The sequence below is a fragment of the Ascaphus truei genome, chromosome 5 (genome assembly GCF_040206685.1).
Source record: "Ascaphus truei isolate aAscTru1 chromosome 5, aAscTru1.hap1, whole genome shotgun sequence".
Lineage (NCBI taxonomy): Eukaryota > Metazoa > Chordata > Amphibia > Anura > Ascaphidae > Ascaphus > Ascaphus truei.
Window position 1 is genome coordinate 55877269 of NC_134487.1, and position 24091 is coordinate 55901359.

The window sequence follows — 24091 nt, forward strand, 5'->3', positions numbered from 1 at the left end:
GCATGTCAGCGGCTGTGTGGGGGATGCGGCGGCAGTTAGATGTCAGCAGGCGCGGGCAGCGGGCGGGGAACGGTGTGGGGGGGTGGTTGGAATGGTGGCCGTTAGGAGCGGCGCCGGCGGCTATCGCCGCCGCATATGTCATCGGCCGTGTGGGGGGAGCGGTGCCTATTAGGAGCGGCGCCGGAGCCCGGCCTCATCTGCCAGCACTGTGACGTCAGCACTTTGACGTCACATCCGTTTCATTTTCTGCCCCTACAATCCATTTTTGTCCCATTAGGGATGAGGTGCCACTAAAGAAGGTTCACTTCAAAAAGACCAATCATTTATTTTTGTTCCCAATATGTTATTGCACTTTTCCCATTTATTGACCCTTTATTAGGTCCCACAAAAATGGTGGGAGCGTGTGCTATTCAGGGCAGGCAGAATGCAGGGTCAGGGTTCTGATGAAGCCCTTTGCAGCTCAGCTCTGCTCAGTGTCAGTCCTCCGAGGGGCTCTGTGTGGGGAGAGGGCAACGATAGAACTAAACCTATAGTATGTGATTTTCATTATTGAACTACTTAGGCTGCGGCCAGGCAGGGAGCGGGTGCGCTGGTGCTCATGCGCAGTGATGTAACGCTCCCTGCTTGACCGGGAGATTTGTGGCCGGCTAGGTGCGCGGGCGGTGCGATTCAGGGGGCGTGGCCACGACGTCACAGAGCTGGTTCGCCCTCATTGGGCGAACCGAGAGACAAATTCAATTTTGCTTGCTTCGGCAAGTAGGTAAGCGCCACACATGCTCAGGCGCTTGCTCACGCTGGCCACACACATTGCCGCAATTTTTTTCCATCGCTGCCAGCGTGAGCGCGCTCGCCCGCTCAGAGCCACCCTGGCCAAGGCCTTAGAGTGCGATTAGGAAAGTGACCATTTAGCACATCAATAGTGAACATACCAGGTTTCATTGCGTCCTATTGGTTCATGCATTGTTATCGACATGTTTATGTTTCAGATGTACTTACTTGGTGTTGAAATACATTAGTGTAAAAAGTAGCGTTGTAGGCGAATGTGCACCAAGTTGTTTACAGTCCCACAGCATCTCTTCCGCTATGCAACTGGATATCATGTAGCCTAAAGAAAAGGATTTCATGCATTAATAAATCATTCTGCACCAAAACAACATTAAACTACAAATCTTAGATGGTATTTTTTTTTTCCCCTACCAAATGGATTTACTCTTGGCCACCATCCCTTGAGTACATCGTGAAGCTTTTCCAAAAATTTGGAATAGTAAAGATCAGCAAAGATGTTATCGATTCGGTTGTTATCAAACATGTGCTGAAAAAAAAAAAAAAAAGCGGAGGTTAGTAATGTATTAACTGACAAAAAAGAGTGATGGGGGAAGAAAAAGTTTTCAACAATCACCAAACAAAGTAGGAACCGAAGACCTTGTCAAGCAAATAAATACCATTTCATATTCCAAATAAACTTATTTGCTCATACTTTGTATTTGCTCTGCTTTGGCCAAAAAATATAGCAGCTGGCACCTATCATAGCAAGTCAGTGGAACTCATCAAAATAGGACCCTCTCATGTTCCAAGAACTGGTGCCTTCCACTCCCTCATTCATGATAATCTTGCTGGCCAGGAAGTTGCCAGGTTTTTATATGACATGTTTACTGTAACATATTTATTCGTCGACATTTCTTAAGTGGGTGGTAAAACTATCATATTGGTGTGAATACAGGAGAAAATAATGCATATTTTATCGGTTTGATCTCCCGATTGTGGAGCATTATAAGAGATACGACTGCTACAATATTAAATGTGGTGGATATTCTATGTTTTATTGCCCCACAGAAGCAGACATTTACTTCTTTTTACAAAGGGCAATGACATGTATTTACAACATATGGGGGGGGGGGGGGGGGGGGGGAGAAAAAAGGCTGGGAATCAATGCAGAAAAAGCCAGCTGAAAGGTAATGTGATTGGAACATTTGGCAGCACGGAAACCAAATGTACACTAGGATTACAATAATCTAAGTGGAAGCATTGTTTGCTAGAAGATAATGGTGAAAAGCAGGGTTGCAGATCTGTCTGAGACATGTGAATGTGCTCAAGAGTGATCTAATACATTTATTTATTTTTTAATATGGACTATATATATACATTTTGTAACATGATAAAGTGATGACATTTAAAAACTTTTTAGGATTTCACATATGAATGAATACCTTTATTTATAAAGCGCCCACAGTGTACTCAGCACTATTTGGTGCGATTGTGGTGCAAGGTGAGGGATGTGAAGCAGCCACTGAGCTCTAAGCAGCATAACTTAAGGGATAGGTTTATACAAAATAAAATTTTAACCAAGCTGTATGTATTGTCCTTACACTTTATACATGTTAAGTATGCCATTAAATCCCCTCAGTTGATAGAAAGAGGAAATGTACCTTCCACTATTTCTGTTTCTTTAAGTCCTCTATGGCAGCAATACTAATGGGATAGCTCCACCTCCAACAAGCACTTCTTGTGATCACTATAGGAGGGGGCGTTATCTACCTTGTCAGTTAACTTCTGTCAGAGCTCTTAAAAAGGAAGCACAAATATGCCAAAATATAAGAACACTCATGGAAGGGAAGAACGCTGCCATAGAGGTATTGAAGAAACAGAAAAATTTGAATGTAAATTTCCTCTTTTCTTCTACATCCTTGATGGCAACCAAATATTAATGCGATGTACCAGAGTAATCCCTAGTGGGAGAAAGTACTTATTTCCACAGTTTGAACAACTGCTAGAAGGACCCTACCACCAAATTTCACATCCACTGAGTGAACATCCAGACGGTAATGCTTAGCAAGTGTGTGTTAGGACGGCCAATTTGCCGTTTTACAAATTTCCTCAGCAGAGGCATGAGCTTTTTCTGCCCATGAAGTTGCAACGTCCCTTGGAGAGTGGTCCTTTAGTCCTACAGGAGGATTTTCTCCTGCCAGTCTATATGCTTTAAATATAGCTGCTTTAACAATCCATCTAAATATGGAAGCTACGGCGGGTGCCTAAAGCTGTGATTATACTAAAAAAAAACGCTGGCGTTTGACACCGCGCACCTAAAAAACGAAATGCTGAGATTCAATTGAGGTATACATACCTCGAGCTACGTGCGCGCTGCCAGGAGCTGCAGGGCGACGGATTGGAGAGGAGAAAGAGAAATTTGTTTTGGGCAGGCGAAGGCCGCGTCACCTGAGCGATTCAGTCAATGAGGCCGAACCACTCACGGCCACGCGTCCGCCGCCTCTGTATGTTCAAGATGCTGCTCGGCGGCAGCACAGGGTGACATCACCGCATCGTCCTGCCGCCCGCCAGCATCTAATATAAATCAAGGCCTAACAGCTTTCTGGGTCCATCATAAAGGTCAGACAACCTAAATGCTTTCATAATCACCATCAGCCCTTTGCACATATGTTGTTAGAGTCCTAACTACATCCAGATTGTGACACTGTTGCTCTGTCAAAAATAGGGTTTGGACAAAATGAGGGGACTATTATATCCTGACTGATATCAAAGTCTGAGGCCACGTCCATGGTGATAGCGACCGCGCTCCGCGTGATCAAACTGACGTGCCTCTATGAGGCTGTCTTTAGAGCGCGCGACCAGGGGTGCCGGCATGATGCAATAAATTTGTTTCCTCGAGAACCGGCCGGGTCACGTGAGCGGCTTTCCCAATGAGGGCGAACCAGCTCTGTGACGCACGCCACAACACGCCCCCCTGGTCACATCCAACAGGGCACACATCGCTACAGCCAAGCGTAAAGCCCATCGCACGGTCGCACAGACCCACCCTGATGTTACTTTGGTTTGAAACTGGGACGATCCTTAAGGCCTCGTCCATAGTGCAAGATACTGAGCAAGCTACATAGCTTGCGCTACAAACAAAATGTCTGTATTCCAAAGCACATGCCCATAGTCAGCGTGAGTTTGCCAATGAGATACAAGAATACCAAACTTGTTTGCTCTTGCAGCAAGACAGCCTGGTCATACGAGTGGCTAAGGGCTGTTCTATAGTGCATGCGCTTGCTGCGCCGTGCGGCATTTATAGTTGACTGACGTTAGTCAGTCATTCTATAATAGGACCGCACACACTATAGAACGGCCCTAACAGCCAATGAAAATGTAGTAAGCTATTCTGCCTGAATACTGCTCAAATTACTTTGTCAGTTGAGTTGTGCTTGCTTGCTGTGAGAATGTGGACAACTCAACTATTGAAAATTTGATTTCTGAGGTCTACAAAATTGAACCTTTAATACATACCATGACAGAAATAGAAATGATTTATGGCGATAAATTTCTGATACATTGTTCATTACTTGTAAATAATTGTTAAAAAATTTTTTTTTGTTTTTTGTAGTGTACAATGCTTATTTCAATGCATCACATTTTAGAAAAAAATTGTATAATAAATATAAATATACACATACATTATTTAAGTTATGGTGGGTGAAAAGGTGACTAAAAACCCTCCACCGTATAACAAATAGCATATAAAAATATTACTTGTGAGCACATTCACATGTCTTAGACAGGTCTGAAACCCCGCCTTTAACCATTATCACCTAGTATATGCAGTGCTTCCACTGCAGAAAGGGATTCTGGGAAATTACAATGGCTGTGCATCATATCCCAGACTGTTTAAAAGTTGTGTTTAAAGCAGCATGCATTGGCTTAAAGGTTTAACCACGTAATGTGGTCTTGAGACAAAAGGTGGCACGGTGTGCTCATTTGCATGTCATTTCCCAGAATCCCTTGCTGCAGTGGAAGCACTGTATACTAGGTGATAATGGTGAAAAGCGGGGTTGCAGACCTGTCTAAGACATGAATGTGTAATATTTTTTATATGATATATATTATATATTATGTATGTATATGTATATGCATATATATGTATATATGTGTATGTGTAACTGTATGAGTATGAGTATGTGTATATGTTTGCAGAATACTTCTGTACTTCTGTAAATTGCACTGCATTATGCATTTTATTATTTGCTAAAGGCGTGTTCTCATGCATGACACTTGTTGACATGCCCCGCCCCCCATCATAACCATGCCCAACCCCTCACTCGCTTTCCAAAAACCTACAGTCCACACATCGCTGAAGAGGAAAGCTCGCGCTAGGCAAGTAGCACGGTAGCGCTCGCTTTCACTATGGACAAGCCTAACACTACCTTATCCTGGCGGATCTGAAAAAAATGATTCACAACATAACGCCTGGAGATCAACTCTGCGTGCTGTAGTAATAGCCGTTAGGAAAACTACTTTAATTGTGAGTAATCTTATAGAAAGCACAGGAATTGGTTCAAACATGGAAATAGCTAGTTGTTGTAGAACCAGGTTCAGATCCCATGAAGGAACGGGAATACTAAAAGTAAACACACAATTCCAGCAAGCTCTAACATCAGAACCCACCACATTATATACATATATGTAGCCCCCTCACTAATTTTCCCCCAGCCTGGCACATAAATCCTGGTACGGGCAGGCAGTGCCAAGGTTAATAGTGGGCTGGTGACATCACATCTCAGTTGCTGAGTGTAGCAACTTACAGGCACAAGTCTGGCTCCTCCTGCTGTATGACTAAGTGGAAGCTGCTCGACAGAATAGTAGTTGATCCCTCACCTTGGGAAGTGCAGGTTCTTCCCTCATCTAGGCGTGATGAACAGGGATTTCTAATGTAGACTGCCTGGAGGCCTCAAGCTCCTGGAATGACAATCTAGGGCGAGTAAAGCAAGACCTTCCTATATGAAGCTCAGACAGAAAGAGTATTCTGAGATGCAGGGTGCTAGGAAGCCAACAGGAGACCACTCTTGCGGAGGAGGTTGGTGAACCAGGCCCCTTTGTTCAATGTAAGGTTTGAGGTGGACTAGAGGCTAAAGCCTGCGCAGAAGTACTTACCTGAGAGGGAAGGGTCCCAGAAGGATGCAGAAAAGAAACAGTGGGGGTATTACCATTGCTGGTATTTCCTGCCTTTGCTTCATGGCTGAAGATGCTTAGTGCTATCCTGCCCAGGGAAGGGGTGATGCCCCTGGGCTGGGATATATGCAGAGATTGATCCTTGATGCAGTGGAAGCCCTGAAACAGTTGTTCCTGTCAAAGAAAACCTTTGAGTTGCAAAAGATCCTTGCACCCTATTTTTTGTCCTGTCCTCACAACCACCACTTCATCCTCGATTACAGCCAAGGCCTGGACCTGCTAGAAGGAACCCCGAGATCAAAAGGTAACATAACCGGGGAGATAACACTCTAATCCCATCGGGAGCGGGACGGAACCCTGTTCACCCACGTGCACCCCATCTCCTGCTGCCAGTGGGGTTTAGGGTTATCACACACACACATATGTCAAAAGGAGTGCTACGGCGCGTGGCCAAATGTATACAACAAAAGACAAAGATACGAAAAATTCCAAGTGATCAAGAAAGCATCCCTGGCTATTGCTATCTTGGCACATACATCTGTACTTTCTTGTTGATTGCTGATGTGATAAGGTCGACCGACCTGTTGTTGACCCCATCATCGAACTGATCAAAAAATTTTATGGTCTTGTTCCCATTCTCCTAAATGAATGAAATGCCTGCTGAGAAAGTTTGCTTTGTAATTTTTCGACTACTGAAATGAAGGCTGCGGAGATGCATGGAATCTTTCTCCGCCCAGTGTAGGATTCTAGAGGAGCTCTCGGAATCGTTGTTCCCTCTTGTCGGTTAATATATGCTACTGCAACAATGTTGTCGGATAGGAGCCTTAACTTCTAATACATTGATCGACAGACATCTTTCTTGATGTAACCAGTCCTTTATCACCTTATCTTGACAAACTGAGCCCCAACTTGAGGCTTGCGTTTGTGTCCGGACCGGAGGTATCAAAGACTTGCACAAGTTGCCAACTGGGGTCCACTATTGTAGGCCGAGCTTTGTGTTTGGTAACAACAGTAGCCTGAATTGTGGAGTTAGATTTAGGTGACCCCCACAAATGAGGAAATGTCTTTGAAGTGGTCTGAAAAGTGGACCAAGGCACAATGTCTGACTGAATTTAGAAGTCCTATTATGTGCATGAATTGAGCCTTTGATGGTCTTGCGTGGCTTCTGAAAAACCGGACCTCCTTTATAATCTTGTAGATCTTGAAGGTTGCGAGTGATGCTAGTGATGCTAGATATTTCCTTGTGTCAAACAGAACACCTAAAAAAAATGCACTATGCCCACATGATCCCTGAAACTTGCTCTGATTGGGCCTCGACTAGCCAGTCGTCCAAGTACAGGACTACAAAAACGACTTTTTGTCTCAATAATGCTACAAATCACAGCTATGACCTTTATGAAGGTTGTGTGTGCTATGGCTAGTCCAAAGGGAAGAGTTGGTAATTGATAAATTGGTAGGGATGGCGGTTTAGAGAATCTCAGGAATGGACAGTGTGATTCTTTAATTGGAATATGGAGAGAAGCATCCTTTAGGTCTGTAGAAGCGAGAAAAGCTATGTTTCCATCACTTATGACTGCCCTCAAGAACTCTATCTTGAAGTGCCGGATGTTGAGAAAGGCATTGATTTATTTTAGATTCAGAATTGCTCTGAATCCTCCTGATGCTTTCTGTACTAAAACAGGATTGAATAAAAACCTTGCCTCTCTGAGAAGGCGGAACTGGTTGAATTGCCATATTAGCCAACAGATCTTGAACCGCTTGTTTTAAGGTCAGATTCTTCTTTGGGTCGTTTGAGAGGCCGGATTCCTTGAATCAAACTTATTGCATTTCCAGGAACTCCAAGGAATATACCCCATGGCTATAATCTGATGAACCCAGGAGTCTGTTGTTGCTTGGAGTCTGTTTGTACCTGAATCCTAATAATTCCTCCCTGATCTATAAGACCTTGCATCCTGAAAACCTCGTTTTGGAGGCCCGACAAATTATGAAAACCATAACCACCTCTGCTGGGGTAAAAATTGATTATTCCCTCCAGCCATCTTGGAAATAAGATTATTCAGTGGTTCCCTGAACAGATAAGCACCTTCATAAGTTAAGACACTAGTTCATTCTTGGACAAGGTGTACGCCACCCATGTTTTAAGCCCTAGCGCTCGTCTTACAGGTATAGTATATAAGGAGGATCTAGCTGCTAGCCTGATGACGTCTGTTGAAAAGTCACACAAAAAGTCAATTGAATCTATAAAATTTGAAAACGCTTAAAGAGTTTCCATCTTGATGTTCCTGCTTCCAGCCCATCTTCCAGATAGAATTTGTTCATTCAAAGTATTCTTGAGATACAGGCCATTGCTATCGGAATAAAGCTGGAACCAGTAACATCAGAGTATTGTTTGCATAAAACACCCTCTCATTCTTCGATCCAATGGATCCTTAAAAGAAGATCCCTCTAAGAGGATTGTTTTATTGCTTACCATCTTGGCACAAAAAACAAAACTGTGCGCTACTACCTAACTACCTATAAAGTTTAAATGTATAAATATATACAGTGCAGTGACTATACCATCAATTTAGTGATAAAAAATTTATAAAAAATTAAACCACAACTCCCACAGTGAGATAATTATACATTAAATAATAAGTGCCACATAACCGTGTTGGGGATAATGGCGTCTGCAGCTGTAAACGCAGGGGTGGCTCAGCACCCCACACACACTAAGAGAATGGAAACAAAAGAAAACAGCGCACAACGCCAAATAGTGAAGCAAATTCAACAATATATTATAGAATTAAAAAGGGGGTAATATATCTGCGTACATGAAAAAAGTTGGTAAAAGGCATGTAGTGTGTATCACACTGTTTACCACTCGGCAGCTGTTAGCTGTAGATTCAGGTGCTTGCTTCCCTCTGCTGCTGCAGCTCAGTTGATTCTGGGGCAGGACGTCAGTCTTTTCACTCCCAAGGGGATTTCCCTTCATGCAGCCAGGTTCAGCAGCTGGTACTGGGGCTCGGTGAAATCGCTCCTGCTTCCTGGCCGATATGAAGCTGCTCCTGTACCTCGGCAGGTGTATCCTCTGCACAGAGATTAAAACGCACCATGGCACGCTGAGGGCACCCCAGCAAGCTGCGTTTTAACCTCTGTGCAGAGGATACACCTGCCGAGGTACAGGAGCAGCTTCATATCGGCCAGGAAGCAGGAGCGATTTCACCGAGCCCCAGTACCAGCTGCTGAACCTGGCTGCATGAAGGGAAATCCCCTTGGGAGTGAAAAGACTGACGTCCTGCCCCAGAATCAACTGAGCTGCAGCAGCAGAGGGAAGCAAGCACCTGAATCTACAGCTAACAGCTGCCGAGTGGTAAACAGTGTGATACACACTACATGCCTTTTACCAACTTTTTTCATGTACGCAGATATATTATCCCCTTTTTAATTCTATAATATATTGTTGAATTTGCTTCACTATTTGGCGTTGTGCGCTGTTTTCTTTTGTTTCCATTACCATCTTGGCGCCAGCATTACCCAACTACAGCAGTCCTCTTTACTGAAGGGGTACATTTTTCATGAATTTTCTAGGTCTTTTATCCAGTGATGATATTTTAGTCTTCACGACCCCCAGCTTTTCTCTGGTGTCCTCAATATTCATAATCAATCTCATATTCTTAATGAGCTGGTCTATAGTGTCTATCTTAAAGGAACCTGCGTCTGTTTGGGTCTCTTCTTCCTAGACTAGGAATCCCCAAATTTTGACACTTGCCTTTTCTGATCAATGAAACGGTCAGGTTGCAAATCCAATGAAGTCTCTGATCTTGGCTTTTTTAAGGACACCTGAGAGTATGCTTTATCGACAGACTGCAGGAGTGAAGTTTTCATCCAGTCAAAGAAAGTACTTAATGGAGTAGAATTTTCTTCCTCAGACATCTTCTTAGTGCAAAATTTTTTGGAGGTAGGTAGCAGAAAGTTTGGCATTGCGCTCTGCACAATATTTAACATTGGAAACATTTTTTCTAGGCTTGGTAACTTGAGCCTCTTGGTGAGGTTGCTTTGTTTTCTGGTCCCCCAAAACTGGACAAGGAACAGACATGCTGATAGCTTTCTGTCAATAAGGGAATAAATAAGCAGGGAAACACATGGTTTTTAAATAGTGATCAGGTGTTTCAAACTCCCCCACAGGGACAAGATCTTCTCCAGGTACAGCTAGTTACAATGAGGTGTGGTGATTAATGAGCAGGTGCCAAATGGCTGCTTAGTAGCAGATTTACAAGACAAATTGTAATTTAGCCACAATCTCTCCTGGGCTTAACAATCTCAGCCCCTTGCTGAGGATGTTCTCTTTTCTGGTCCCCTGAAACTGTAGAAGGAACAGACATGCTGCTAGCCTTCTATCAATAAGGAAATAAATAAGCAGGAAATCTTAAGCTTTTTAAATACCAGTTGTCCAGAACCAGCTTCCTCCCGGGTGGGGAATGGACCTTTGGCGCCCGCAAGCAAAACACGCTCTGCGTCATGTCATCTGCCCATGGGGAACCACTGCGTTGCGATATCCACACCTCCACTCAAAAGTGAAGCAACTCCCAGTGTCAGGAGGAAGACACTTAGCAGAGCTGTAACAGAGCTGTATGCAGCTGGCAATAGTATTACCACAGCAGCATGAAAGCGGCCGTTCTTGTAGTAAGCTGGGGAGACAGTAGGAAAAATCACCTATTCCGTTTAGGGCGGCATCAATACGGCTCTCAGAAAAATATATACATGAGAAAAATAAAACTGGTAGGGAACCTGCCGGATGTCCTCTTCAGCTGATGTAGGACAAGAATAACTGACCCAAGGTGGATTACGTCCGCTCATAGTGGTCACAAGAAGTGCTTGTCCTAGGAGCTGTGAGGAGGAAGAAGTATTTGGCTGTAGAAGAAAAATAAAATAAAAAACTCTGATCTCTGAAAAGGCAGGTAAACAGGTAAAGCAAAGAAGGTACTTAACCCTTTCAGTGTCAGAGGGTACTGCCACCTGTGACCCTCCAGCATTATCGATCACATGACCGCTCTCCTGGGAGATCATGTGATCGCTTCCTGGTTCTGTTGACTGCAAGGGGAGGGTCCTCCCCCTTAGTGTAGTTCATGGACATCTAACAACGCCTAGAAACCAAGCAAAAGGCCTTGACGTAGTGTACAGGGGAGGAATGTGACGAGGGGGGCTGTACAAGCACTTGCTCAACACAGTGACATCACACAAAAGGAAGTAGCCAGAGAGATCAAACTACTCCCAACTCTACAACCACACACAGCCCCTGTAAGCTCAGAACCCAAACCCACCACATAGATGTGTCAAAAAGCAGTGCTACTAGGATTGTGACCTCATGTATATAACAAAAGACAAAAAGCCTCAGTGCTACATCCAATATGACACATCATATAGTTAAATACTTCTGTTTTTGTTCATAAGTGAGGGTCATTTAGTTAAATTTGGCCAAAGCATTTTTTTTTTGTTTCAATCTTTTTTGGGGGGTTTTGCAATTTGTGAGACAGCAATTTTACTGTATAAAGTTCACCGGGACAAAAATGCATAAACATCACAATCTTTTGTACAGTACACAAGCATAAATAAATTGTACTAAATAACTTTACCTATTGTCTGTTTCCTATTTGTTATCGTATAAAATTGAATATATCAATTGTTCTTAATTTGTATTGTAATAAACCTTAATTTTTCAGGGGGTATAAAAAAAAGGATACGATAACAGATAGTATAGAGGGAAAGAGGAGAGGTGTGGCAAAAGCATTTTTATGCTTGCAAACCATGTAATGAAATTACCTCTTTTGAAAGTCCTAACATTACTGTACCCGCAAAAAACTCTCAAACTCTCTAATGGAAGGAGAATGGTCTTCATAGACTTATCATTCATTCACAGGTGCATAGCAAGAACTGCAAATGTGGTTTGCAAGCTTTAAAATGCTTTGGCCAAAGACTAAGTAAATGACCCTCACTTATGAAGAAAAACAGATAAGTATTTAACTATATGATTTATCATATTGGATTTAGCACTGAGGCTTTTTGTCTTTTGTTCCTCCCAAGTCCAACTTGAAAAGATAAGTTATAAATACTTATAGGTGTCAGAAGAGACCCCTTAAACATGACCCTAGAATTAGTTCTTTGGTCCTTTGGAGGGATTGCCCCTTTAGGGTATGTTTACTTCTATGAGTTATAATGCTCTAATGCTTTGTACCAGCAGCTAGTAAATCTAGGATACTGTAATGTATAATGGAACAATTTAGATTGTAAGCTCTTCGGGCAGGGACTGCTTTTCCTATTGTTTTATGTCTGAAGCGCTTATTCCCTATATCTATTGTGGCAGAATATCTCACGTGCATTGTAAAGCACTATGTACCTGGATAGCGCTATTTAAAGATATACAGAAAAACAGGTAACTGACATTAAGTCCAGCATGCATAAAACATTGCACATAAAATGCAACTGATTTTTTTGGAGACAAACAAAAGCGGATCTGTTTAAAAAAAAGAAGGTCAAGCTGCTTAGTCTAATGGCGATTGCGACAATCAAAAATAAGACTGAGAATGTTAGCTCATTGTGTGTCCATTTCTCACGGTTTGCTTGCTTGGTTGGTATGGTTAAAACTCCTACCATTGTACCCATGTGTTCTACTGGGATGAACATAAGACTTTCACTGAATAGCAGCCCTTGGCACTCAAAACGTTTACCATATGTTTACTGAGCAATACTTGGTTATTATACATTTAACGTGTTGCTCAAGAAATGCCAGGATTGATCAAAATGCAACACAGCCTTCTTTTATTTTATTGTTGGGGATGCAGTATTTGTAGATATTACATATATACCCCAACAAAGATTGGAGGATATTGTATACAAGACCTACTAGTATATTTTGTAAAAACAACAAATAAACAATTTTAAAATGATGTTGGTAAGCTGGCAATGAAACATGACAGTACCACACTAGGGAAAATTCAAGTAGTGTTAATAAAATACAACAGGATAGGGAACAGGAGAAATGTTTGACAAGAATGCAGGCTATAAGTCAGAAAGATGAAAATGCACCTATAGGACTAAAAGAACATTGAGGAATAGAGAAAGTATTTTTCACCAATCACCCAGGAAAGCAAGAGAAAAGGAAGCACATTTTAATGCAGGCAAATGATTGCTGTAGCAGCATATTACATTTTCTGACCGATTTTTAATATACAAAACAGTAGTAAAATAAAGCCTGTGTGTGTTTTATACTCTCAAATTACATAATCAAAAACGAACAATTCTTACCTTTTGCATACAAAGAAATAAATAAAACAACATGTCTGCATCGTATGGAGAACCATCATGCTTTCTCGCTTCTTTGGTCATCAGGCACAGTCCATAATTCAACTCTGCTATTGGCACCGAGAGCACATCATCCCTAAAAATAATGGGTTTTCTTCCTTTAAAAAATAAATAAAATAAAAAACCCACAAGATTATAACAGACATTTCCCTTCTATCATTTACATCAAAGTTAAATGCTTTTCCTTCAAGACAGGGGGGCACAACTCCAGTCCTCAAGAAGTCCATTTTGAAGGATATCCCAGCTTCAGCACAGGTAGCTCAATCAGAGGCTTCGTCTTTGAAGCTGGGCCTGATTGAGCCACCTGTGCTGTAGCATATATATTCTGATAAACTGACCTGTTGGGGGGTGGGAGAGCGGCTTGAGGACTGGAGTTGAGCACCCCTGCCCTAAGATATGTTTGTTCAAGGTTTAAATGTAACGTTGCCGAGTTCAATATGTAAATCTAACAAGCACATGATGCTGTTTTTAACAAACGTTATATTTAAAGTGTAAATAGACAGAAGACAGTAAGCTTTGTTTAAGGTGCCTGTGGTGTTTTTTTTTTTTATTAGGTGGGAAGCAGGAAATCTCAGAACCGAAACTGTGCATTTAAGCTCCGAATATACCGGCATGAGCTTCTCCGATGTATAAATCGGGAAACGGGGGTGGGGGGGTCGTCTTCGGAGCTGAAAATAATGTGGTTCCACCTCCTTTTTTTTGTTTAAAGGAAATGCCCCTTTAAGAAAAGGAGTGTGCAAAAAGGGAGTGAAAAAAGTAAATAAAGACAAAGACTAAGTGACCCCAGTCTACCAGAGCTGACTTTTACTCAAGACCTGCTAAATTGATTCAGAGATGTCAAGTAATTAATAACAGATATAATCTAAAACAACTCTAAACAAAAGAAACTACCATGAATATGCAAACATACAGGAATTTTTTTTTTTTTGATCAGGACAATTTAAGCCAACAAAAATCCATTGTTTAGTGATTAGAGAGAGAAAAAAAAAAAAAAATATATATATATATATATATATACGAAACGGCTGTCTGTGGGTGGTTTTCTGGGTATGCACCTTAACCCTGGCTGTGCTCAAAGCTGTGACCATGCAGCAAGCTTAAGCCTATAGGGAACCATGTTAAAAATGGTTATTGAGGCAAAAAGTGACACTGTGTGCTCATTTGCATGTCATTTCCCAGAATCCCTTGCTGCAGTGGAAGTGCTGTATGCTGGGTGATAATGGGGAAAGGCGGGGTTGCAGACCTGCCTAAGACATGCAGATGAGCATACAGTTATATTTGTGTGTATATATATTTGTGTGTATATATATATATATATATATATATATATATATATATATATATATATATATACACACACACACACACACACACACACACACACACACACACACACACACACACACACACACACACAGTTATGGTGCGTGAAAAAGGCGACAAAAAACCTCCACCATTAGCATATAGCCAATAAAGAATATCACTTGTGAGCACATTCACATGTCTGCAACCCTGCCTGTCACCATTATCACCTAGCATACAGTGCTTCCACTCCAGCAAGGGATTATGCGAAATGACATGCAAATGAGCACACAATGTGTCACCTTTCGCCTGAAATAAATTTTTACATGGAACCCTTATAAGCAAATGCTCTGCTGTTCACACAGCTGTTAAGCAAAGCATGGGTTTAGAGGCAAAGCCAGTCAAACCACTCACAGACCGCTGTTTTGACCTTGTGCGTCTCAGTGTGAGGTTGATTGTACTGGCGTTGGAATTTTCACGGCTGGGATGAGCATTTGCTTATAAAGGTGTGTGTGTGTGTGTGTGTGTGTATACACACACACACACACACAAATACACCCACACAATTTGCTGTTAAATTATAGGACATGGGCTGACTAACTGGGAGATTTGTTATATATATATTTTATTACTTAAGTTTAATTATCAATTGTAGTTTAGATCTAAATAATTCTTTCCCCCCTACAAACACCCCCCCCCCCCTCCATCACATTCTCATCAGTCCTTGTCAATCAACTGCTGAATGGAGGCCTAACTAATGATCTTCCAGGTACTGCAGTTGCAAGCATCTCTTCTCCAGGTTGCTCCAAGAAATGTTTTTATTTTCCCATTTTACTTTTGGTCATGGTCTTTTCATATCCGTTGAAATCCAATAGAGTTCCATCCTTGTCAAGCGACAGTCATTTCTTCTTGCAATAGGTCTGTCCCATTGCCGTTTTTATTTCTTCACCTTTCTGATGTCAGACACTTGTTTGGTTTCAAATCCATTCATTCTTTTTCCTGTCTCTTCGGGTAATACCCAGCAAACCGTACATCTCTCCATGATTCGAGTTATGTGAAGTTTTTTTTATTTGTCTTCGCCTTGAGGATCCACGTTTCACATCCATACATGAATAAAGTCAGAATACACTAGTTCAATACTTTCCTTTTGAGGCACTTTGGAAGATACCAGAATAAGATGGTCTTGTTTCTTCCAAATACGCTCCATTCTATCTGGTTTCTCTTATTGATTTCATTCAAAAGGTTCCCATCTATGGATACATGTCAAGGTAGACAAAGTCTCTGACTTCTAGTTCTATTCTACTTATCAATCTTTGTAGAGTTGACAAATTTGTTGATCACTTTGGTCTTGCGGAGATTCATATGGAGGTCCGCCGTCTTGCCTTCTTCTGCGAGTTCTCTGATTTGTTGCGGGAGGCATTCTTAACTTCTGGCAAAAATAATGTAATCTGCAAATTATACGTGCCAAGTATTCACCATTGCGTTTTATTCCCTTTTCTTCCATATGTGGTGTCCTGAACAGTTCAAGAGGTGCTGTGAAAAGCTTTGGTGAAATGGTGTCTGTCGCACTCCCTTGCTGATCCTTATCTTGCTTGTATCTTCATCTACTCTAATAATGTGGCACACTCTTAAATATTCCTTATAATATCAATGTACATTTCTTCTAGGCTGTCTCTTTAATGCATTTAAAACCACTCAGTAGACAGAATCAAATGCTTTTTTTTGTAATGTACTGTACAAATTCTAAACGGAGTGGTAGATAATATTCATTACTTTGGGACATCCCTTTTTGTACGACTTGGATGTTGTCTATTGTGCTGTATCCACTGTGAAATCCCACTTGTTCTCTAGGCTGGGCAAAATCCAGGCATTTGGTGCAGTGGATTAGTGAGTATCTTTATAAATATTTTGTAAGTGATTGGAAGTAGACTGGTTAGTCGTTAGTTCTTTAAGTCTTCTTTGGCTCCTTTCTTGTGAATGAAATAAACTATGGCATTGCTCTATTCTGGAATTCTCCTGTTCAAGCCGCATGTAAAGAATTTTGCAAGGATGTTTTCTTCCCTGGCTTCTTTCAAGATTTTCCATTATAATTCCATCCTCCCGGAGGCCTTCCCATTCTTCGTGAATTGTATTCCCTTTGCCACTCCTTCTGAAAGAACACATGGTAGAACATTGGCGGTTTCTTCTTGTTCTGCTTCTGCTGGGATTATGCCCCGTGTCATTATACAATTTCATGTATAAACACAAACTCTTTAGAAGTGCTCAGTCTTTTATTGCTGATCCATTGTCATGTTTAAGTGCAATGATTTGATGCTTTCCAATCATATGTCGCCACATCGCCTTCTTTAAGCTTCTGTTATCTTAGATAGTTGTCCTCACCATATCACAATTACACGTTACATCTTCAGTTGTATCGGCTTGCACAGCTCTGCATATGTAATTCTTGAGTCATGGGATTGTTTCATTTCTTGTTTCCTCAGTAGCTGATTTATCTCATTTGATAGTTCCTTATTCTGTTTTTCTTAGCTATTCCATCCATTTTCTTTGGTGCTTTCAAGTACAATCTTCATAATTGTTTGCTAAAGTATCCCCGCGCATTTCGAGCAAGCTGAAGTTTAAATCCTCTGCCGTTATTTCTGAGGTTCTTGATGTTGATCTTTTTTTGTCTTTTTATTCAGTTTTTTTTCTTTACATCTTCACATTCAGATGTAATTTGTAGTGAACCAAAATCGGTGATCACTTCGTGTGTCAAAACGGTTAAGGACTGTACACTCTTCAATCGTGTTTCTTCTTTGCTAGGATATAGCCAATTTCATTCCTTATTCCATGGGGCCCATTCCATGTTTATTTCCTATTCAATTTCCTATTCCTCTTTAAGGATGAATTCATGATGTAGAAGTTTTCACATTCTGCTAATTCTACCAACCTGTCTTTACGGTTATGTCTATTGCCGTGACCATAGTTACCAACTGCTGCATTCAATCTGAACCCCTTTGGTTTACATCTGCGTCACCCCAAAGGCGGATGCCTGAAAGGGTTCCCCAAGAGCTGCTCCCCTCTGCACAGAACAGCGTGCCAAGGGTTAAGATCTGCATTTGCTTACTGCTATGTTTCGTCAACCCTGCACACTGGAATGTTAATGACCCAGGAGGACAAAGGGCTTTGAAACCACAGCTGCATTTAATCTGAACCCTTCAGTCTACATCTGCTTTGCCCCAAAGGCAGACAGCCTTTGGCGCAGCTGAAGTGTGTGAAACGTTTGCAAATGTTTGGTAATGTTAAAGCTGCTCTATTTAAATCTGAAACTCACCAGTCCTTTTATCCTCTGTACCTAATTTTCCAACTCTAACAGTCCATGAAATGTCTGTGAATTTACTGTATAACACTGTTCATTTAATGTAACCATGTATTGTTATCATAACTCTGTGCCCAGGACATACTTGAAAACGAGAGGTAACTCCATGTATTACTTCCTGGTAAAAAAAAAATATAAATAAAATAACTGATGCTTCATCTTTCTGTTGTGCACCAATCTTTCCATTGAAATCTTACAATGATCTTGATGACAATTTCCTTTGTTAAGTTGGTTGATTAAATGTTAAGTGTCTTCCACTTTATTGTCCTTGTGACTTGATGTTGGTACCATACACAGAATTTGAGATATATATATATATATATATATATATATATATATATATATATATTACACAAACATTATAATTTTTTCCTTTGGTACATTGCTTTTGAATAGTGCCTTTGTGTTCAAAAGTTTGCTAGGCTATAATAGAGCATGTTCTGGTCCTGGAGACCCCATTTCTAATTATGTAAAGTTTAACATAGAACAGAGGGGATTGCTGTTTCAAGCAATGATGCAGCAGCGTAAAGGACATAATAACCATCATTTGAGTACTTTACCAAACAAAGGAGAAGTAATACCGTTAAGTACAGCCTATTCAAAATAATTCACTCCTACATTTTTCTTCTCTTTACAAACGAAAAGTGAATGCACATTTTTGTTCAAAATCGAAATATACATACACATTTATATTTATAGATGCACATTTATTTTTAAAGGATCCGATTCATACTTCCAAATCTTGGTGCCTTGTTTTCAGCTTCTTTTAGGGTGTCTGCATTTTTAATCTGTGCCCAAGTCTTCCAAAATAAAGCTCCATCATCAGGTTTTAGGGTGCACGGAAAATCTGCATTGTTTTGCAATCGCAGGTGCGGCTCGGATGGAGAACACTGCAAGCTTTGAGGCTAGGTAGGCAAAGAGACAGATTTCAACAGCTATGCCACAAAACAATGATTTTCAACCAAAACGCTATAGAACAAAATGTCAAGCATTTCTACTGTTTGTATTACCTTTTCAGAGACTTACTAAATATTATCCTAATAATATGTGACCTAACCGTCTGGGTTTTATAGATGAAAGCTGTAGTGTTGTTACAGGCTACTTTCTGGTGCCAGGGTAGGATACATGACATTCGGGCATTGGTACCAAATAACACATTTAGTGGCTCCTGCATTGGGCAAATAACTAGGACATTCAAAAGTACCAGTCGATTTACAAGGACTGTGACAATCCAATTAGTAATGCACTAAATCTGTGCACAAAAAGGTTTTTCTTTTGGGGATGGGGGGGTTTATACAATAGAAACATGGGCGTCTAGAGCTGAAGAGTTATTTTGGGGGGTTCCTCCTCCCCCCCCTCACCCCACATCATGTGCCAAGCTCTCCTTTCCACACCTGTTGGTTTTTCTGTTACAACATATCACTTATATTACTTACATTTTAAGAAAAAACAGGGATCTAATAAGAACATTCTATTTTGAAACTAACGAACCTCTGTTAAAGGAGCATGAATACATTTTAATGAGGCTATAGACCATGGACAAACAGGAGGTAAATGTTAACAATAATAATACAGTAATAATAATTGTTTTAACTAATTGATACTGAAAGCAATTAGACACCCAATAAGCCTTCATTTAAAAAAATAAATAAAAAAAAAAAGGGTGAAAACCTTTTAAAATAACCTTATAAGGTACGGAATGTTGTCCTAAAGAAGTGGTGAAAAAGTTGAATAGCGTATCTACATTTTTGGTTTCACAAGAGAAATGAATTGCTGTAAACAGTATAATAATGCAACAACATATTAGAATTTAGTAAGTGGGGGGACGACCTGTAAATCAAATTCTCTCCCTATGATTAATTTGTTATAAGTGTCATAGTAAGTCATGTCATTAACAATAATATTATTACTTGTCAACCCCTTTAAAATTCTGTAGAGGCCTACAACATGCTGCTGTCATCATCTGAGGTCAACAAGCTACATACCTGTACTTGTTGATCCCAGTATTTTGAAGACTGATACACTCTTCCCCCAGTTTGTACAGATAATGGAATCTGGATATTTCCATTCACATTGATAAACTGCATAGGGAACCCCGATGTACCAGAAACATGCCCAGTCTTATCAGGGATATTCTTTTTTGCTTCAAAGCCGTCCTTGCATTCCTCTAATTTGATGCTACTTGTGCTCATCGGAATCTCCCCCATCTGGACTATACCACAGCTGTCCTGAGGAACAGAGGTATGCATAATAGTCTGAGACTCCGGACAGGTAGCATGTGCAGAAAATATTGCCCAAGATTCTACATTAGGTAGTTGCCCAGCTGCTGACGTACTGGCAGGTACCAGTCCATACAACTGGCTGCTATCCACAGTTATCAGCTCTTGGCGAAGAGGAATGTAAGCTTGTTGCTGGCTCTGAACAGGCAGTGCTAGCACTGTGGCGGAAGCATTCTGTAACGATGTGTGGTTAATAGTGTAGTTATCCTCAATTGGCAAGTCAAATTTTCTTTTTTTCACTGGCTGGGATAGGCCCGACGGGCAAGACCTTCTCTCCTGCGAGTTGGATGTAATAGCATGGCCAATACTCTGTCCTTCAGACTGGGCCTCTAACTGTTGCTGCAAAGTCTTGGTCTGTTGATTTTGCTGAATATCGATATGGTGGCCCTGTCGTAACTGTACATGCTGCACAGGGATGTGATGCTGATCTAGGGGCATTCCGGGGCTGACAGTAGGATGTTGCAATGGAGAAGTGATGGGCCTTGCTAACTCCAACAAAGAACCTGCAACATCAGAGCTGTCCATGTAAAAGTAATGGTTCCTTTGTTGGTATACAGAAATTGGAGAATGTACAAACTGTTGCATTTCTTCAGTTCCCTTGCCGTTGAGAGAGTCCAAAAACTCCTTCATACGGTGTGGAGGTATAGTCTGGGCTTTCATCCTCAGATAGTCTTCATATGGAATGGAGTTTTCTAAAGAATGGTTCATCCTTCTGGCAACTGGAAGAAAACCTAAAAAAGAAAAAAATAATAATAATATATGACTTAAAATAAATTGGAACAAACGATGAACCATGCGTAAAATACCTTGTGTTGTGTAAAATACCAACAAGCTCCAAAATTCACTTGCAGAGAAAATAAAAGGAGAATTGCAATGATAGGAAGGTCTTGATTGCATCATACAGATGCCATTTTGCAGAAAAAAAATTCTAAACTTAAAATACACATTGCAGTTCTACTCTTTAACAGTTAAGTGAAAGTACAAAGGGTAAAAGACAATATTTTAAAAAAAAATAAGTACAGGGAAAACTAAATTTGGAAAAACAAAGTGCAAATGTAAGGGTAAACAGGGAGGGGAAGAAATGAACAAGCTTACTGTAATCTCTTTAAATTGCAAACCCACTCTGCTAGCCGGAAAACATTTATATAAACAATTTAACAATCTAATTGGCTTCCGACCATGCTAAAAGAAGAGATACTGCTTTTTTTGTTTCTCTGCAAATTAAATTACAAGTTGCATTTCGTATGGGCCTCTGAATGGGGTAGGTGTGTCAATTCAGTCTTTGCTTTACCCCGAACCCACCCTGTCTTTCTTACAGAGCAAAAACAGGTAAGGGGAGGTAATGGCAGGGGGTTCTGGATGTGCAAACTCTTGTGGAAAACACAATAACATCAGACAAAGAAGAGCAGCCAGAGGAAACCGAACCCATTCCAAGTCTCAGCTCGCCACGTTTAGAAAACAAACTTTAAAAAAATAATGTAGCGCTTATAGGAGTCAGATTTTGGTAAAAAGCCACCACTCTTTCAGATACCACCCATGTCACTTATTAGAATAATATGGTTCTGGAAGTGTTGCCCCTGTAAACAGCATGCCCCCTACTTCATTCTACTGAGGGGATTTTTTATTGTCTATTTTTGTATATAAACTAAACCACTGGTTTCTGATCACCTGAAACACACAGATTAAGGCATAACTTGTCCACAATTTCCTGTTCCTAAGAAAAATTAAAATGGCACTAGCTAAATCACTGTAACAAATCGGTAAGGGTAAGGCTACAATGATGGGCAGATTTCGTTACATAATTGGTTTTGACTATCAAGTACCCCCATTTAACAACACTGAATAGCTCATGAACCAGTGATAAGAAGCTGGCAGTTTTGCTCTGGAGAGCCACTCCTTTCAAGTACATCAGATATTTTCTGATGAAGAAGCCAGTCCAATTATTCCCTAGAAAACTCGCATTTTATGTACGACGTACCTGGTATTTCAATAGGATATCTGGCATGCCAGGGCCTGTGATGTACCAGGTATGTCTATAGGGTTGGAAAAAATATTAAAAATGGCTACAAATAATATTTATGAACATCCTCACTGACTATAACCTAAAGCATTTATTTTGAAAAATCTAGAATTGGATGCAAGGATTATGCACTGTTTACTAGAGACGCAAATGAGATTCCTCATCTGCAGTACTGTGAATAATTAATTACGAGTGGATTAAAACTTGTGACATACAACATGCAAGTAATACTAAGGAAGCTGAAGTCTCATTTATATACCTATTGTACATACAAATTTCAAAATTCAAGTGTTCACTTACTGCCCAAATTGTTACCTTGCGACATACTAAATGCATAATCAAGCCTGGCAGTCACAAAAAAACAATTTTTGTTTGATATTGGACTCAAGGTGTGGCATTAATGCAGAATTTTATTTAAAATAGTACCACCAGTGCGGTCTAGGATATTTGGCCACGACCAAAACGCTGGCGGAACTTCGGGCGATGTCCGTTCCCAAAAAGCTAGGTCTGCTGCGCCCGACTGCTGACAACTGCATGTTTAAATGTCCCGTGCGGGACTGCTACACTGCCTCGACAGGCCGCTCCGACGAGCCATCTTAAAAATGTCCCACGGGACATTTAAAGATGGCTTGTCGGAGCGCCCTGTCGAGGCAGTGTAGCGTTCATGCATGGGGCATTTAAACATGCAGTTGTCAGCAGATGGGACATGCAGTTGTTGGATTGGCAGTCCTGGCTTGGCGGGTCAGGCGCAGGAGCGGACATCGCAGGGGAAATGTCCAGCGGTTAAGTGTTCCGTTTTGGTCGCGGCCAAATGTCCCATTCCGCCAGCAGTATACGCAGTACTTTCAAAAATTGCAATCCAGGGAAAATAAAAAACATCATGGGGATAATAGCAGCAAGTAAAGGACAACATAAGGCAAATGGAGACCTTGTCCCAAAGAGCTTACAATGGTGCAATACTTTTCCTGGAGGGTAAAAACTACCCATTTGCCCTAGGATGGGCACGATACGATACGAACTATTGAAAACATCTCGGATATGCCTTTTCCTTACTGCTGTTGTCTTTAAAAAAAAAAAAAACAACAACAAAAAATACAGAAAGGGGGGGGGGGCAAGATTTGTTTTGTTTCAGAGGGAAAAAAATCAATTTAGTCTGCTAGTGTCAAAAGTTAATTCAGAAAATCAAATATGGCTGCCTACCGCCCAAACCAGGATCTCAATTAGCTACACTTTAACAAAAACAAAGTGTAGCCTGATTTTGAAGGGGGAAAAAAACAAAAACACAAAAAACAGAAGGCTTGTTGCCCATGGACAACACATATCTGACAATAATGAACATGAATAAAATTATGGACAGCATGGCACACATTCTGCTGAGATCCACTGGAAGCACGTGCCAATTTTTTTTTCAATGTAATCTGCATTTTATTGTAATCATGAACATATAACACTTGAATATACATCTGTCAGTGCAATTCGCTTCCTATTGGTATTAACAAGTTACAGTATAATAAAAATAATCTACTAGCCTATATTCATTAACCTATTCTTATGAAAAATACTCGGTATAAGTTTTTTTTGCATACTAAAATTATCTTGGAGTCAAATAACCTCCACTAAAATCTGTCTGGTGTTAAAAAAAATTGCGTTATCTAGCTTTATTATTGCAAACCCGTATTATTTTGCACATTCCAAAAGTGCTATATTATATAATATCCACAAACGTCTTTACGGGAATTTACAATTAAACAGCAGCTTCCCATTCTGTTGAAGTCATATACACTGTCTATACTAGGGGTGGCCAACCTGACTGGGAGTTGGATCCAGAATTTACCACTGACATTGTCAAATGGC

At 40.8% G+C, this 24091-nt stretch overlaps 1 protein-coding gene across 4 annotated transcripts in view; it reads right to left on the bottom strand.

Annotated features, from left to right (window-relative positions):
- The window catches only part of LOC142495001 (transcriptional regulator QRICH1-like), a 35222-nt gene that overhangs the window by 6056 nt on the left and 5075 nt on the right, over nt 1-24091 (bottom strand). For 3 of the 4 annotated variants that reach the window (XM_075599837.1, XM_075599834.1, XM_075599836.1), the window contains 5 exons: nt 19924-20948; nt 18672-18843; nt 13225-13379; nt 1198-1312; nt 997-1105 (listed from right to left, as the gene is read on the bottom strand). In XM_075599837.1, coding sequence (XP_075455952.1) covers nt 997-1105; nt 1198-1312; nt 13225-13379; nt 18672-18843; nt 19924-20925 — 1553 coding nt within the window. In that variant the 5' untranslated portion in view covers nt 20926-20948. Of the gene's footprint in view, nt 1-996; nt 1106-1197; nt 1313-13224; nt 13380-18671; nt 18844-19923; nt 20949-22195; nt 22251-24091 lie in introns of all 4 variants that reach the window. The other variant, XM_075599835.1, reaches the window with a different exon arrangement.